Below are 16,287 nucleotides of genomic sequence, written 5' to 3' on the forward strand. Positions count from 1 at the left end.
GAACAAGCCAAAGCCAAAAAGAAAACATCCACTGAGTCCCCCACTCCTCATCCAGCTGAGGAGAGGCAGCCTTCCAGCCCCATCTATGAGGTGGGTGTTTTTGTTTGGTTCCTGAAGGAGTCTTGAACCTTTTGCAGTGCCCGTGTGGATGTTTGACGTGCTGTGCTCTGTGCCCACACTGGGCTTGTGGTGTGGCAGGGTTCAGGGATGGCATCCTTGGAGTGAGGCATCCTCCCCGCTGCCCTTCCTTACCTTTCTGCACCTCCCTGCAGTCAGACTGCCAGCTGAGGAGTGGGTCACTGTCTCCCTACAGCCCTGGGTAAGTCGCTGGATGCCAAATGCTCAGTCACATTGGTTTTGTTGGTCTTCTTTCACAAGCCTGTGTGTGTTGAGCTGGCTGCACTTCTTTATGGGAACCAGCCTCCTTTGGCACTGAGGCGCCACCACCAGTGTGACTCCTGTGGCTCTGATGGTGTGTTCCCAGACACCTCCCTTCTGTGCCACATTGGTGCCTCTCACAGACCTGCGATCTTGCTTTGTCCCTCAGATGCTAGCCTGCCTGACAGCTCCTGGCTCCCCCTCCACTGTGGCCCTTGTCCTGTTTCCTGTTTCCCCCATAGCCACTCTGGGCTGCACATTTACTCTTTTATCTAAATAGCACTTTGTGTCAGTGAATTGCAACTGCTGAGGACTCAAGACACAGGGAGGTTACAGACCCGTGAAAGCTATGGAGATGCACAGGGCCGGGCCTGAGTATTCCTGATCTTGCTCCCAAATCCAGAGAAAGCCAGGCCTCCCAGCAGCATCCTGCAAGTGCCATTCCTGACCACTTGCCTTGTTTTTTGTGACCCACAGAGGCCACCTGGTCAGAAACATTGGAACCAATGTTAATGTGTGCTTCAGGATGCCTGTTAGAGCTCACAAGTCATATGTTTTTTTTTTTTTTTTCTTAATTAAAAAAATTTTTAGTCACGCAGTTTTAAATTATAAGGTGTGTATTTTCTCTGAGTACCTTTGTCTTTGAACATGGTTCTTTTGGTGGTTCGCTTGCCTCACTCTGCGCGGAGGATTTGGTTAGAAGACAAGAAGCTGCTGGCTGGTGCTGATAGGCAGCACTGGACAGGACAGAAACCTGAGACCTAAAATACAAACAGGCTAATTTGAACTCAGGATGGAATGACTCGAGCCCTGGGGATGCAGTTTGGGGAGTGTATGGTTCCTGGTGAGGAGAGTGGACTTCAGTCCCTTCAGGATTTGGGAGTGTTGGGGGTAATAAGGACTGGGGCTCCGTGGATGAGAGGTCAGTGAGGACTTTGAACTGATGCCTTCCTGACTGGTGTCCTTTTCCTCAATCCCAGCCGAAGCTAGGAAATAAGTCCCCGTGTCTTAGGTGGCATTGACAGTGTAGCTGTAAACTTTGTAGGTGCCAGCCCAGGCCACAGGATATATCCATTTGTTCCTTTTCAGGATGCAGCCTCCTTGAACGCAGAGGTGAGCCACAGAGGTCCTTCAAGTGAAAGTGAGCCCGAGCGTGTGTACAGTGCAGAGGCCACAAACTACCTTCCCACAGGCCAGCAGTTAGCAGAGCCTGGGCTATGATCCGGAAGCCATGTAGGACACCAGCAAGGCCTCTGGCCACTACCAAACTGTGCCCACACTCCCATCCCTTCCTGGGAATGGGGCTCTTTGAGAGATCCCGCCCAGCATTATTCCCCATGAAGAATGTGTTCAGGGTTCCTGTCTGCTCACACCCCCCACCCCCGAACTCTTTGTTTCCCTGTTAGAATGGCCCTAGGCACAGTGGTCTCCAGTGGCAGCAGTGGTCCTGGTAAGGTCCCTGGCATTCTGGGATACAGGGAACGTGGGGACAGGTCTGGAGTCAGGAAACGGGCTTCTGTTACTGTGGCATTTCCTCTGGACATCAAGCACCTGTCTGCTGCAGGATGACCTTAAAGGTGACACTTTCTGCAGCTTGAAGATGGTGCAGGTGTTTCACTTAGGTCAGTGTGGTGAACCTATAGCATGCCTGCTGCAGTGGGTATGTGCAGAGCCCTCTCTGTTGGCTCACAATCCAAGTCCCGCCAGAAACCAAGCATTGAATTAGGTTATTTTTGTAAACTAAAACCTCGGTATTCAGGTTTAATTACAGCATTATCACTTTGTGATACATAAGTGGGTTTTGTGTTACAGTTTGAGTAGCTAGTTGGTCTCCAAAAGGTTTTCTGCCCCTGATCTAGGTGAACACTGCAGTTTTGCTTATTGTCCTTTAATACTGAGGTTTCCTGTAGTACACCAGGTCCAGCACACCCCTTATCCCACATGGAGCAATGTGGTAATGTGATCAGTATGGAGGGCAGGAGCCACTTGGGCTGAGAACACACGTGACGGCGGGGAGGCCTCTTACCTTGACAGCGTCACAGGCATTGATTGCCCTGTCCCTTCTCTTATTCACTTCCCTGATGATGCTAGATATTTTGCATTTTAAAAGTTATACTCTCAAAATGGTCATGATACTTACCAGGAGAGCCATGTTCCCTGGGTGATGGCAGAGCTGGGAGTCCTTGGACTTGCTTTTGAAAGCTGGAGTCTTGTCTTGAGTTTCCAGGAGGTGCCTCCTTTCCTTTCTCCTGCTGCCCTCAGAGTGGAGCTCACTCACTGAGATTTTTTTCTAACAAGTGCTCCTGCCCCAAATCTTGGAAATCATTGTGTGAAAAGCAGTTACAGTGGGGAGGTACAGGTGGGGACCAGCTGCTGCTCAACTGTCCCCATTTCCTTTCAGAAGAGAATACCTATGACGAGTATGAGAACGACCTGGGCATCACAGCCATCGCACTCTAGGACTACCAGGCTGGTGAGGCACCTGAGCAACTTCCTGCCCTTTGTTCCTGCCAACTCAGCCCCTAAGAATCTGACTTTTCCAGTGATGCTGCAGTTTCTATTTTGAAATAGTTTCAGTTACAGAAAAACTCCCAGAACAGTGACAAGGATTCTCATGTCTCAACCTGGTCCTAATTTTCTGCATGTGTTCATGTACAAACACATGCACTTAACCACTTCAATTGCATTTATTCTCAGAACCATCGGGGAGCTGCAAGGTCCCCATTGCCCCTAAAAACCCCATTTGATGTGATGGCACGTACCTGCAATCCTGGCTATTTGGGAGACCAAAACAGGGGAATGCAAATTTGAACCCCGTCTGGGTGAATTAGCAAAACCCTGTCTCAAAAGAAATAGAAGTGTTGGGGATGTAGCTCTGTGAAACGCCTGCAGGTGGCCCCCATTCCCTCCCTAGTATTTCAAAAATATAAAAACAAAACTCGAAAACTGCACTGTGCATGTCTAGGACATCCAGGGTCTCATGTGAGTACTTCCAGCACTGTCCATCCTCTGGGAGGTCACTTGTGCACATGACCCACCCCTCGGCGTTGGTCCTTTTTGGCCCTGTTCCTGGGCCGTGTCCTTCCACAGTTGGCCAGGGCCCAGCAGAGTTGGTGCTCACATGGTAGGAAGGCCACAGATACAATTCGGTGCCTCCCTGTGCTGAGTTGTCTTTTTTTTTTTTTTTTTTTTTTTTTTTTTTTTTTGGTACCCAGGATCGAACTCCTGACCTTGTACTTGCCAAGCAGGTGCTTACACCACTGAGATACATCCCAGCCCTATCCGTATGTTATTTCTGTGGCATTGGTCACTATCACCTGCCAATCCACACCACTCCAGTAGCAGTTGATGACTGCGAGGCGCTATGGTGAGTCCCCCATGTCCTGTCTTCTCTCAGCCTCACTTGGCCTTGCCTGACAGTAGCTTCCCAGTTCCTCCTCCCTGCTGAGTGGGGGCGGTAAGAGGCAGAGTGTGGCCTTTCTGCACCTGCTATTATTTATTCCCCTATCTATATATTTCTCTTGCTTTTTTTTCTTTTGAGGCAGGGTCTCTATTCATAGTTGATGCTGGCTTTAAACTCACTATGTAGCCCTTGAACTTGTGCCATGTGATCCTCCTGTCTAAGCCTCCCGACTGCTAGGATTACAGATGTGCACCACCATGCCCAGCAGTGCCAGGGATCCCACAGCTGGCTTGTTGAGAGAAACCCAAGAGAACACAAGACAAAGGAATAAAAGGCAATCTCAGACCTCTAGCCTCCACAGAACAAGTCTAGAAGTTACAATCATGGAAGAAAATGGAAGTGACACACCTGAAATCTGAGAGGATAGCAACTGAAGTAAAGAAACAACTTCATGAGACTGTAAAAGTAATCAGGTCACAAATAATATCTCAGAAGAAATCACAAGCATAATAAAAGAATTACTCAGCATACCTAAAGAAAATATAGATTAAAAAAGAGGAAAATGATGAACAATATAAGAAGGAATTACAATACATGAAACAGATTCAAAGAGATATCCAAGAAATTAAAAATTCCATTGAAAGATAGCAAATCTACTTGAAAAAGACTGAAGATAGACTTTCAGTTCTTGAAGACAGGATTGCAACTAGTGATCATAAAAGGAAAGATTTCTTAAAAATAACAAGGAATCAGGAAATAACAACTCAATGGCTGCAAGATGATGCAATGAAAAATTATAAGTATCAGTGAAAAAGGGATCAACACTAATGATATAAAAAGGCTATTTACATAAGTAATAGTGGAAAACTTCCCAAACATGGGGAAAGCACCTGGCATAGGCATATAGAACTCCAATCAGCCACAATCAAAATAAATGTACACTCAGACATATAATAATCAAGATCCCACAAATTCAGCACAAGAACAGAATATCAAAAGCTGTTAGAGAAAATAAATAGATCACCTATAAAGGAAAGCCCATTAGAATAACGACAGACTTCTCAACACAAACCATCAAGCCAAGAAGAGTTTGGAGTGAAGTGTCTCAAGTTCTGGAAGAAAACAACTTCCAACCCAGATTGATGTATCCTGAAAAACTATCTTTCAAAATCAATGGAGAAGTAAGACATTTCCCTGATAAAGAACAACTGAAGAAATTCATGACCAACAAACCAAAGAGTGCTGAAAGATATTCTAGAAAGGTAAAAATTGACCATAGTTCTAGGAATAGCAGCAGAGGGGGATTACTGAGCAGGGCAGGCAATTGAATGAAGGCATAAAGCATGGGGCAAACAATAGGAAGACAGGATGCCAGAGATGAGCCAATGCATGCCAGTTGCAATTAATGCAAAAGGCCTCAATTCAGCAATAACAAGAAACACAGGGAGATTGGATAGAGCCATCAATATACTGTATACAAAAAACACATTTAACTCAAAAGGAAATTCATAGACTGAAAGTCAAAAGGAGAAAAAACAATTGTTTCATGCAACAAGAAATCAGAAAAGAGCAAGGGTAGCTTGCTCATCAATCACAGAATGGATAAGAAAGATATGGTATTTTTATACAATGGAAAGCTACTCAGCTATAAAGCAGGATAATCTCAAGGCTCCTATAGCTAAATGGATGCAACTTGAGGTCATGCTCATGAGTGAAATGGTTTGGGCTCATATGGGTGAACATTGTGTTATGTCCTAGTGTAAAAAACTGAAAGAGTTAGTGGTACCCAAAATGTACAATAGATATTATGAAAGTGATAGGGAGTAAACATTTAAAAAGAGAAGATGATAACTATTGTTAATTTCCTATTATCTTGTTTTGATTTCCTGTATTGTTTTCATGATTTTGTTAGGTTTGATTTTATTCTGTCTTGTTCTGTTTGATTTTACTGTAATTAATGCTATGGGCAGCTATTTTGAAAGATAATGGAATGTATTATGGTAACCATTGTTGATTTCCTGTTATCATGTTTTGAAGTCCTATAACACTTTCATTCTTTTGTTTTTATTGGTTTTATTCTGTTTTGTTTTGTTTGATTTTATTATATCTGATGATATGGGTAGTTATTTTGAAGAAAATAAGAGACATTGTGGTACCCATTGTTGATTTCTTTCTTTCTTTCTTTTTTTTTTTTTTTTTTTTTTTTTTTTTTTTTTTTTTGGTACTGGGGATCAAACTCACAACCTGACACTTTCCAGGCAGGCACTTATGCCACTGAGCTAAATCCCCAGCCTTGATTTCCTATTATCTTATTTTGAAGTGCTGCATTGTTTCCATTGTTTTGTTCTGATTAGCTTTATTCTGTTTGTTTTGGTTTGTTCTCTTCAAAAGAAAGAGTGTCACTTTCAATTTATTCCATGTCTATGCCTCTTAGATTTTCTGTCTGGGCTGGAGGTCTGAGATTGCCTTTTGTATCTTTGTGTTGACATTTTCCTGGGTTCCTCCAGATGAGCGAGTTGTGGGGTCCCACATGCTTCCTGCATTGGCTGCCCACGCATAGTGCAGGGGAGTGGGCCAGGTACCTGGTTTTTCTTTCTTTTTTTTTTTAATTTTATTTAAGGAGACAAAAGAAAAAACAGAAAAAGGGTACAAGTTATCAGAATTTCAGAAAAAATAAACAGTAGGAAATCACTAGTTAATTACATATTGTCATCTTAGAAATAGTTGTTGAAGTTACAAAATTAAAGCATATAGAGGGGACTTTCAAACAGTGAGACTGCAAACAGTTTTGTTCATAATCCAACAAAACTCAGTAATATGGTTATCTTATACACTTAAATATATATTCAGTTATATCTTTTAGAGAACTTTCTTTTCCTTTCTTTTGTACAATGACAATTACACATTTTGGGTTTTATTACTCCCACAGTTCTTATTACTTTTTTTTTGAAGTAAAACCAAATGTGACATACCAGGACAGAGTCAGTCAAATCAAAAGAATGGACATAATACATAATGTAAAAACAAAATACAAGGTGATCAACAATGGTTACCATAATGCCTCTTGTTATCTTAAAATAATTGCCTATATCATCAGTTATAATAAAATTGAACAAAACAGTAAAGAATAAGACCAATAAAAACAAAACATTGGAGACATTAGAGGACTTCAAAAGAAGATAATAGTCAACCAGAATGGGCGTCACAATGGATCTTATTGTCTTCATAGTTGTTGCCTAGACTTTCAAACTTGGTACTATCTAGCATAACAAGAATAGAGGAAAATCAGTCGAAACAAGATGTTGAGAGCAATATAGAGTTTCAAATCAAGTTAATAGGAAATCAAAGTGGGTTACTATAATATATCCTGCTATTTGTTTATTTATTTTCCCTTAATTAAAAGGATAAAAATGAAAAAGTAGATAATAAAAAGGAAATTGAGATAAAAAAGAGGGCATAACAACAAAACAGCGCAGGTCAAAACATAGCCATTTAAGCAAAACAGTGTTTCACCACAAGATTATCTCGACATAATAGTAGTTACCATAGTGTCTCTTCCCTTAAAATCTTTGGGTATAACTTCGTATACTGTAGCATCAAACATATCAAGACAATGTAAAACCATTCAAGAGAATGACAGTATTACAGGGTATTTAGAATCAACTAACAGAAAATGAACAATGGTTTCTGTATAATCTCCTTGTCTATAAAAGTTTTTGTTTATATTATCACATATAATAAAATCCAATAAGATACAACATGTTAAAACTGATGGAGACAGAAGAACAAAAGCTTGATGGGACTTCAAAACAAGAGGATATTAAATCAGCACTACCTATTATGATGTCTTGTTTTCTCCAAAATGGCTGTTCATACCATCCAACCTTCTCTGCCTCATTTCTGCTGAGCTTTTTTTCTGTCACTAGTTGTCAGTTTGTCCTCTTCATTTCGCTTTCTGCTCCATTCATTGTGGCTGCTCTGTCACTGTTTCTGGAATCTTCGTATCTTTCATTTTTAGAATATCCTGCAGTAATCTCTGTAGAGTTGAATTGGTGGTTGCAAATTCCCCTAATTCCTCTTTATCCTGGAAGCACCTTGTTTTTCCATCAATTTCTAGGGACAGTTGTGCAGGATATATCATTCTTGGCTGGAGGTTATTATCTTTCAAAGCTTGAATTATTTCGTCCCACGCTCTTCGTGATTTGATGGTTTGTGCTGAGAAGTCTGCTGTAATTCTGATGGGTGTTCCCTTGTAAGTGATCTGTTTCTTGTCTCTGACGGCTTTTAATATTCTGTTCTTATATTGGATTTCTGGTATTTTGATTATTATATGCCTGGGTGTAGCTCTGTTTGGGTTGTAGGTGGCTGGGGTCCTGTATGCCTCATACATCTGAGTATCTTTACCTTTTGCTAAATTAGGGAAATTCTCCTGGATTACTTCTGTGAATAGCTTTTGTAGTTCATTTGTTTGAGTCCCTACTTCTTCTATGTTCTTAATTCTTAAGTTATAGATCCTCTTGTCATCTTCTAGTCTTTGTATTATTGCTGTTTGTTTTCTTGTCATTTTTAAAAAGTTTTTCATTTCATGCTCCCACCTTACAAATCTGTCCTCCAGTTCAGATAATCTATCCTTAGTTTCTTTCAAGCTGTTATGCCAGCTTTCAATAGATGTTTTAGTTTCCTGGTAATCTCTGTGAACCTGCTTCACGTATTCTATGTTTTCTCTATTTTCTCCATCAAACAATTCTCGCCTTTTTTTCTGTTCTTCCATTCCACCATCTGTTTTTTCTTGGGTGGTGCTTAGCATTTCTCTAACTATTCTACTTATTTCTTGCTTTATTTCATTAAATACTTCATTTTTGAACTCGTCTATGAGGCTCTGGAGATACTGTTTTATATCTATAGGTGCCGTGTCTGATATTGCATGTTTTCTGTCTTCATTCTCTTTTGGTTTTACCTTTCCTGGATCAGTGTTCTCAGGGTTGGGGATTGAGGAGCCTTTCTTGTTGCTCCCTTTTCCCTTACTTTTTGTTCCTTCCATACAAGCGTATGTAGGAGTCTCAGTTTTTTTTTTTTTTTTCTCTCTTTGTCTGTGGCAGTTTGTTTGAATCCGCCAGCTAAGTGTTCCCGCCCACTACAGTGTACTAGGGAGACACAGACCTGGGCAGCCTCTGCTGGGCCCACCCCTCCAGGTCAACCTACTGAATGTTTCACTGCTAGGGTGCACCTCCAGGCACAGGGACCTTATTTGGGCTAGCCTACAGGATCTTAGTCTGTGGAGTGACCAGGCCAAGCGCTCCCCACCAATCCAGCTTGAGAGGGGAATATGCAACTAAAGTCACTGCAGGGCTGTGTTCTGGCTAGTCTGCCCATTCCCAGAATGTCCTCTGTTGGAGCTAGTCTATGAAAGGGTCCCCATTTCACTCACTGCAGGTCGAGCCAGTCCTGCTCTCAATGCCGTTTGGGCCGATTCCCGCTCTCAGAGCTTTCGCGTGCCTCTCTCCCCGCCGTGCAGATTGGGACACAGTATCGGCAGCAGGAAATTCAAATCGCCGCTTCCAATGGCACGGGATCCAGCTTCCGCACTGAGATTTTATCTGTTCCTTTTACAGCATCAGGATTGCATTTCCAGTTGGTTTCTCTCAGCTTACTTCGTTCCTGCATCGGCAAGGTATATCTCCCCTCGCGTGGGACTCCTCACACGGCACCGCTCCTGGATTCTAAGCTGGTAATCTCAGAGAGCCTCCGTGGCTGCTGTTATTTGTCCACCATGTTCTCCCGGAAGTCCCTGGTTTTTCTTAATCTTGGTTCCTGAGGACGAGGTTGGGCATGTTTCTCTAGTCACATGCAGCTACACTTAGACTCCTCCATAGTGGCAGGCACTTGAGGGCTTGGCTGGCCATTTCTCTTGGTCCATGCTGGTTACCAGTCCCTGATGGCAGCTGGGAGGCTTGCGGGAGATGTGGCTGGCTTCCAAATTAGGTAGTTTTGTCCCCAACTACCAAGGGGATAAAAGTGAAGCTTCAGGAACTTCCGGGAGAACATGGCGGACAGATAACAGCAACTACTGGAGGCTCTCTGAAAGACTCAGCTCAGAAGCCAGGAATGGTGCAGACTATGGAGACATAAGCAGGTGGAGATATGCTCTGCTGACTCAGGAATGAACTGGGCTGAGAGAAACCAACTTGGAATGCAGTCCTGGTGCTAAAACAGGAACAGAAAAGCCTCGGTGTGGAGGCTGGACCCCGCGCCATTGTAAGCCGCGATTTGGGTTTCCTGCCGCGCGGCGGCTGGCTGCCTCTACAGTGGCTCGGCAAGGGGAGAGACGCGCAGAAGCTCTGAGAACGGCAATCTGCGAACGGCAGGGAGGCGTGCACTGACTTGTGGTGAGGTGAGTGAGAGAAACTGACACTCTACCACGGTTTGACTCCAGCAGAGGACTTTCTGGGCCCGAGCAGTCCTGCGGGAGCAGGGCACGGTGGCGACTCCAGCCACACATCCCCCTCTCGGGCTGGATTGGTGAAAAGTGCCTGGCCTGCGTGACGCTGCCGGCGGACCTGGTAGGCTGTCCCAACCCAGATCCCAGAGCCTGACAGTGGCCGGGAGGGGAGACGCGTAGGCTGCCTGGTCCGTAACTCCCTGGTGCGCAGCGGTGAGCGGGAACACCTAACTGGCGCAATTCGATCAGGCTGTGGCTGACTGGGAGAGAAGCTGGGCCTCTTATATAAGCTTGCATATATAAGGAACAGAGAAGAAGAGGCAGCATGGGAAGAGGCAGCAACAAGAAAGGCTCCTCGGCCCCCAATTCTGAGAAACAGGCAATAGCAGACACCGCACCAATACACATAAGGCGCCATATAGAGAGCCTCATAGACCAATTCAGGAATGAAGTTATCAATGACCTGAAGCTAGAAGTATGCAGAATAGTTAGAGAAATGCTAAGTACCACCCAAGAAAAAACAGGTGGTGGAATGGAAGAACAGAAAAAAAGGGGAGAATTGTTTGATGGAGAAAACAGAGAAAGCATAGAATACGTGAAGCAGGTTCAAAGGGACTACCAAGATACTAAGAAGTCTATCGAAGACTGGCATAACAGCTTGAAAGAAACTAAGGACAGACTATCTGAACTGGAGGGCAGACTTGTAATATGGGAGAATGAAATGAAAAACTTCTTAAAAATAACAAAGAAACAAACAGCAATAATACAAAGACAAGAAGATGATAAGAGGAGACATAACTTAAGGATTAAGAACATAAAAGAATAAGTAGGGACACAAACAAGTGAACTACAAAAGCTACTCACAGAAATAATCCAGGAGAATTTTCCTAATTTAGCAAAAGGTAAAGATACTCAGATGTATGAGGCATACAGGACCCCAGCTACCTACAACCCAAACAGAGCTACACCCAGGCATATAATAATCAAAATTCCAGAAATTCAATACAAGAACAGAATATTAAAAGCTGTCAGAGACAAGAAACAGACCACTTACAAGGGAACACCCATCAGAATTACAGCAGATTTCTCTGCACAAACCATCAAATCACGAAGAGCGTGGGGAGAAATAATTCAAGCTTTGAAAGATAATAATCTCCAGCCAAGATTGAGATATCCTGCACAACTGTCCCTGGAAATTGATGGAAAAACAAGGTGCTTCCAGGATAAAGAGGAACTGGGGGAATTTGCAACCACCAATTCAACTCTACAGAGAGTATTGCAGGATATTCTAAAAAAAGAAAATTACAAAGAATCCAGAAATAATGGCAGAGAGGCCACAACGAATGGAGCAGAGAACAAAATGAAGAAGACAAACTGACAGCTACTGACAGAAAAAGAGCTCAACAGAAATGAGGCAGAGAGGATTGGATGATAGGAACAGCTATTTTGGAGAAAATGACATCTTAATAGGTAATACTGATTTAGTATCATCTTGTTTTGAAGTCTTATCTAGCTTTTGTCCTTCTGTCTCCAATGGTCTAAATAGGCTGTATCTTATTGGATTTTATTATGTACGATAGTATAAGCAAAAACCTTTTAAAGACAAGGAGATTATACAGAAACCATTGTTCATTTTCTGTTAGTCGATTCTAAATACTCTGTAATGCTGTCATTCTCTTGAATGGTTTTACATTGTTTTGATATACTTAATGCTACAGTATACGAAGTTGTACTCAAGGATTTCAAAGAAAGAGACAATATGGTAACTACTTTTAGGTTAGGATTATCTGGTGGTGAAACACTACTCTGCTTAAATGGTTATGTTTTGATCTGCGCTGTTTCGTTGTTATGCCCTCTTTTATCTCAATCTCCACTCCATTATTTACTTTTTTATCTTTATCCTTTTAATTAAAGGAAAAAAATAGCAGGATATATTATAGTAACCCACTTTGACTTTTCATTACCTTGATTTAAAGCCCTGTATTACTCTCACCATCTGGTTTTTAACTGATGTTCCCCTATTCTGTTTTGCTGGATAGTATCAGGTTCGAAAGTTTAGGCATCAGCTGTGAAGATAATGAGATTCATTATGACGCCCATTCTTGTTGACTTTTATCTACTTTCGAAGACCTACAATGTCTCCAATGTTTTGGTTTTGTCGGTTTTATTCTTTACTGTTTTGTTCAATTGTATTATAACTAACGATATAGGCAATTCTATTAGAGATAGCGGGAGGCATTATGGTAACCATTTTTGATCACCCTGTATTATGTTTTTACATTATCTATTATGTCCACCCTTTTGACTTGACCGATTCTGTTCTGTTATGTCACATTTGGTTTTACTCTCTTCCAAAAAAGTAATAAGAACCGTGGGAGCAATGAAACCCAAAATGTGTAATAGTCATGGTACAAAAGAGAGGAAAAGAAAGTGCTCCAAACTATATAACTGCATGTATATTTAAATGTGTAAGATAGAAAATGATATCACAGAGTTTTATTGGATCAATGAACAGAACTGTTTGCAGTATCGTTGATGGAATGTCCACTTTACAAGCTTTAATTTTGTGACTTGAACAATTATTTCTAAGATGACAATATGTAATCCATTAACTAGTGATTTCCTACTGTTCATTTTTTTTCTGTAAATCTGTATAACTTGTACCCTTTCCCTGCTTTTTTTTTTTTTTTTTTTCTTTTCTCCTTAAATAAAATTTAAAAAAAAAAGTGAAGCTTCATTAAATGTACTTCCTTGTACCTGGAAAGAATTTAATTCATCTCTTTGCTCTGGGCAGAAGCCAATAATTGAAAGCATCATTTCTTTAAAACTGGCTCATTTAAGCATGTCTGCCTTCTCCTTTTTTGAAGTCAAGTACACCATTCAATTTTGCTTTGGCTTTTGCTTCTGCAAATTGTTAGTTCCTGTGTCACAGAAATGCTGCTTAACAGGACAGACGGCTCTCCAGATTGGTCCCTGGTGCTCCTGACTGCAAATAAGTTTGTGGAGGTTTCAGTCCATAATCATCTGTGTCCAAGGCAGGTTGTCTTGCTTTTATAAAGGCTTCTGGTTTAAAGGGCTTTGTCCAAATTTGTATATAGAATGTTCTTGACATTTCTTTTTGTCATTTCTTTTTTCAATGTTTCTTGCATGTCCTCTCTTCCAGTGATGCCCATGAGCTCCTGATTGCTCTCTTGAAGCTGAATGTTTTATATGGTTCTCAGTCTTGTCCTTTTATTCTTCAGTGCTGCCATCTCCTATGTTTTTAAGGATTTTAATGTCAAAATTAAAAGCTTGCTCTGCACTTCCCATGTATAAATTCATCATCCCTCTATTCTTGGCTTTGTGTGGCATTTAATATTTAATATTTGGTTTAATATTTTGACAGAAAAATTATCCCTTTCTACCACACCAATGCACATAAACACGTTTATTCTAATTATAAATTCAGAAGATGAATAAATAACCATAGGTATGTCCATGGACCAACTGACCCCACCTTAACTTAGGTCCAGACTCCGCCTATCACCTACCACCAGTAACTCCTGTGTAAGTCACAGCGTCCTTCTAGATCACCAGTAATTGATAGGTATTGATTCAAAGCAGTATCTGTTAATAGATTAATGGTCTGATTTTTCCTTTTTTTTTTTTCTTTTATTTGCACAGACCTTCTAGCAAATGACTGAAAGTTTCTTTGGACAAAGATTAGAAAATTTATAACACAGTCTCGTGGCAATGCTGCAAGACCACTCCTCAAAGGAAAGAAATCCCCAATTCAATCAATGGACTCTATGTTTATGAACTGGTATGTCTGTAAACTGAGTGGGAGGCTATGACCCACCACAACGATATCAAGTCACGTTTTTGACACCAGAAATAGAACAGTTTGCTCACTGACTAGCATAAAGCTGAAGATCCCTAGGCATGGACTTGTTGTAGACTAAATTTTTTTATCCCTCACAAAATTCATACATTGAAACCCTAATCCCCAATAAAAGATACTAAAATGTAGTGCTAGCTGGGAATGGTGGTGCACACCTATAACCCTAGTACTCTAGAAGGCTGAAGCAGGAGGATCACAAGTTCAAGCCCAGCAAGATCTGGTCCCAGAATAAGAAGTAAACTACATGCCTGTAATCCCAGCACTTGGGAGGCTGAGGCAAGAGGATCACTGTGAGTTTAAGGCCAGCCTGAACTCCATAGCCAAAACCCTGTCTCCAAAAGACCAAAAAAATGAACTAGAAATATAGCTCAGTGCAAAGGCCCTGGGTGCATTCCCCAATAACACACACACACACACAGACACACACACACACAGGAGCTTTGGGGAGGTGATTGGATCATGAGACTGGAACCTTATGAATAAGAATTATTGCCTTTAAAAAGACTCCAGACAGTCCCCACACACACCTTTTCTCACAGATGAGGACCGCCATCTCTGAACTAGAAAATTGACCTTGACTAGACATCAAATTGGCTGGCACCTTGCTTTTGGGTTTCCTTGCATCCAGAACTGTGAGAAATAAATGTTCGTTGTTTAACCTCCCAGTCCATGGTATTTTTGTGATAATAGTCAAGTGAAATAAGATAGGGCCAATGCATTCTATTGCCCTTTACACTGAATGTACTACCTTGTCTTTCAAGGTTAAGTGCTGTAACTTGACCTCTGCTATTCGGGATCACATCATTTTTAGGGACATCTGTGAGTTCATCTCAATGGCAGCATCTACTTGATCATTATTTTTCACATAAAGGGAAACAGTTACATATCCCTCCAAAGTATTTCTCAAGGCATTAGTATTTCTCCTCTCACTACAGATTTCTCAGAGCCTTGTGTTCCCTCCAGGCTTCCTCAAGAATTAGAGAATTTAGTGGGCACAAAATAAGGCCTCTCTGATATTCCTATCTCTTTAAATTTTTGAATTTCCCTTCTTACTTCATATTGGTAAAGTGCTGGTATCTCATCCTCACTGGCTACATGTCATCATTAAATCAAAATCTCAGCCAACCCTTTTAATCTGTTAGAGCCCCCAATCTGTACAAATTAACACATTAAATCTAGAACATTTAGCAAATGTCTCCAGAACAATGAATTCTTCCCAACCTAGTGTTATAGTTTGCCTTCTGTGGTCTGACATCCTTGGAATTTATTCCTATACATATTCCCTGATCTGCTAATACTGTATATATTTTAGCCAAACTGTAATAATGGTATACATAATTCTTCCTTATTCATGGTTTTGCTTCCGGGGTTCATTTACCTGAATCACACATGGCCCAAAAAATATTAAATGAAAATTTCTGAAAAAATTCACTCACAAGTTTTAATGTATGTATCAACCTGAGTAGCATGATAAAATTTCATGGCACCCTGCTGCATCCCACCCAGCATATAAGTTTTCACTTTTTCCAGTGTATCCACACTGTATACACTACAGCTACTGTTGTCACTTGATAGTTGTCTCAGTTATCAGACTGACTGTCACAGTATCACAAAGCTTATGTTCAAGTAACCATATTTAACTTAATAATGGCCTCAAAGCATAGCAGTAGTGATGCAAAAGAGGTACTAGGTCATATCTACAGCTCAGTGCACTCTGAGGTTCTTGGCATCTGATAGGCGTCTTAGAATACATGCCTCTTGGATGAGAGGGAACTGTATCTCAAACAACCAGTAAATATTACATACTAATATTAAAACACCAGAAACATTCATACAAACTCAGAAATAGAGATTATCAACCTATATTTTAACAAATATTGTACTAGACAAAAAAAAAGATTGTTAGTAATGAATGCTGTTGAGAATATGCGGACATAGGCACTTTCCAACACTGCTGAAGTAAGAGCAAGTGAAACCTTTCTGGATAGTAACTTGACAACCTATGTCAAAAACTTTATAATTACTTGTGGCTTCAACTGAACAAGTTCAGCTCTAGAAATTCATTATGAAAAGATAATCAGGCAAGTTCACCTGCATTCAGCAACATTTGTTGTGGTAATGGCAGATTGTAAAATAAGAAAATCTAGGGAAAATCCAATTGTGCATTTAAGGATTAGTTGAGGCATA

General features: G+C 41.2%; 1 protein-coding gene across 1 annotated transcript in view; it reads left to right on the plus strand.

Annotated features, from left to right (window-relative positions):
* LOC106025875 (uncharacterized) overlaps positions 1 to 13,551 on the plus strand; it is an 89,089-nt gene extending 75,538 nt beyond the window's left edge. The window contains exons 5-9 of the mRNA XM_063235131.1: positions 1 to 90; positions 1,468 to 1,491; positions 2,780 to 2,851; positions 3,594 to 3,745; positions 9,394 to 13,551. Of these exons, the coding sequence (XP_063091201.1) occupies positions 1 to 90; positions 1,468 to 1,491; positions 2,780 to 2,851; positions 3,594 to 3,745; positions 9,394 to 9,505 (450 nt within the window). The 3' untranslated portion in view covers positions 9,506 to 13,551. The remainder of the gene's footprint in view (positions 91 to 1,467; positions 1,492 to 2,779; positions 2,852 to 3,593; positions 3,746 to 9,393) is intronic.
* Positions 13,552 to 16,287: the final 2,736 nt, after the last annotated feature.

Source organism: Cavia porcellus, unplaced genomic scaffold (genome assembly GCF_034190915.1).
Source record: "Cavia porcellus strain 051 isolate PalLab524CR breed Dunkin Hartley unplaced genomic scaffold, mCavPor4.1 scaffold_25, whole genome shotgun sequence".
Lineage (NCBI taxonomy): Eukaryota > Metazoa > Chordata > Mammalia > Rodentia > Caviidae > Cavia > Cavia porcellus.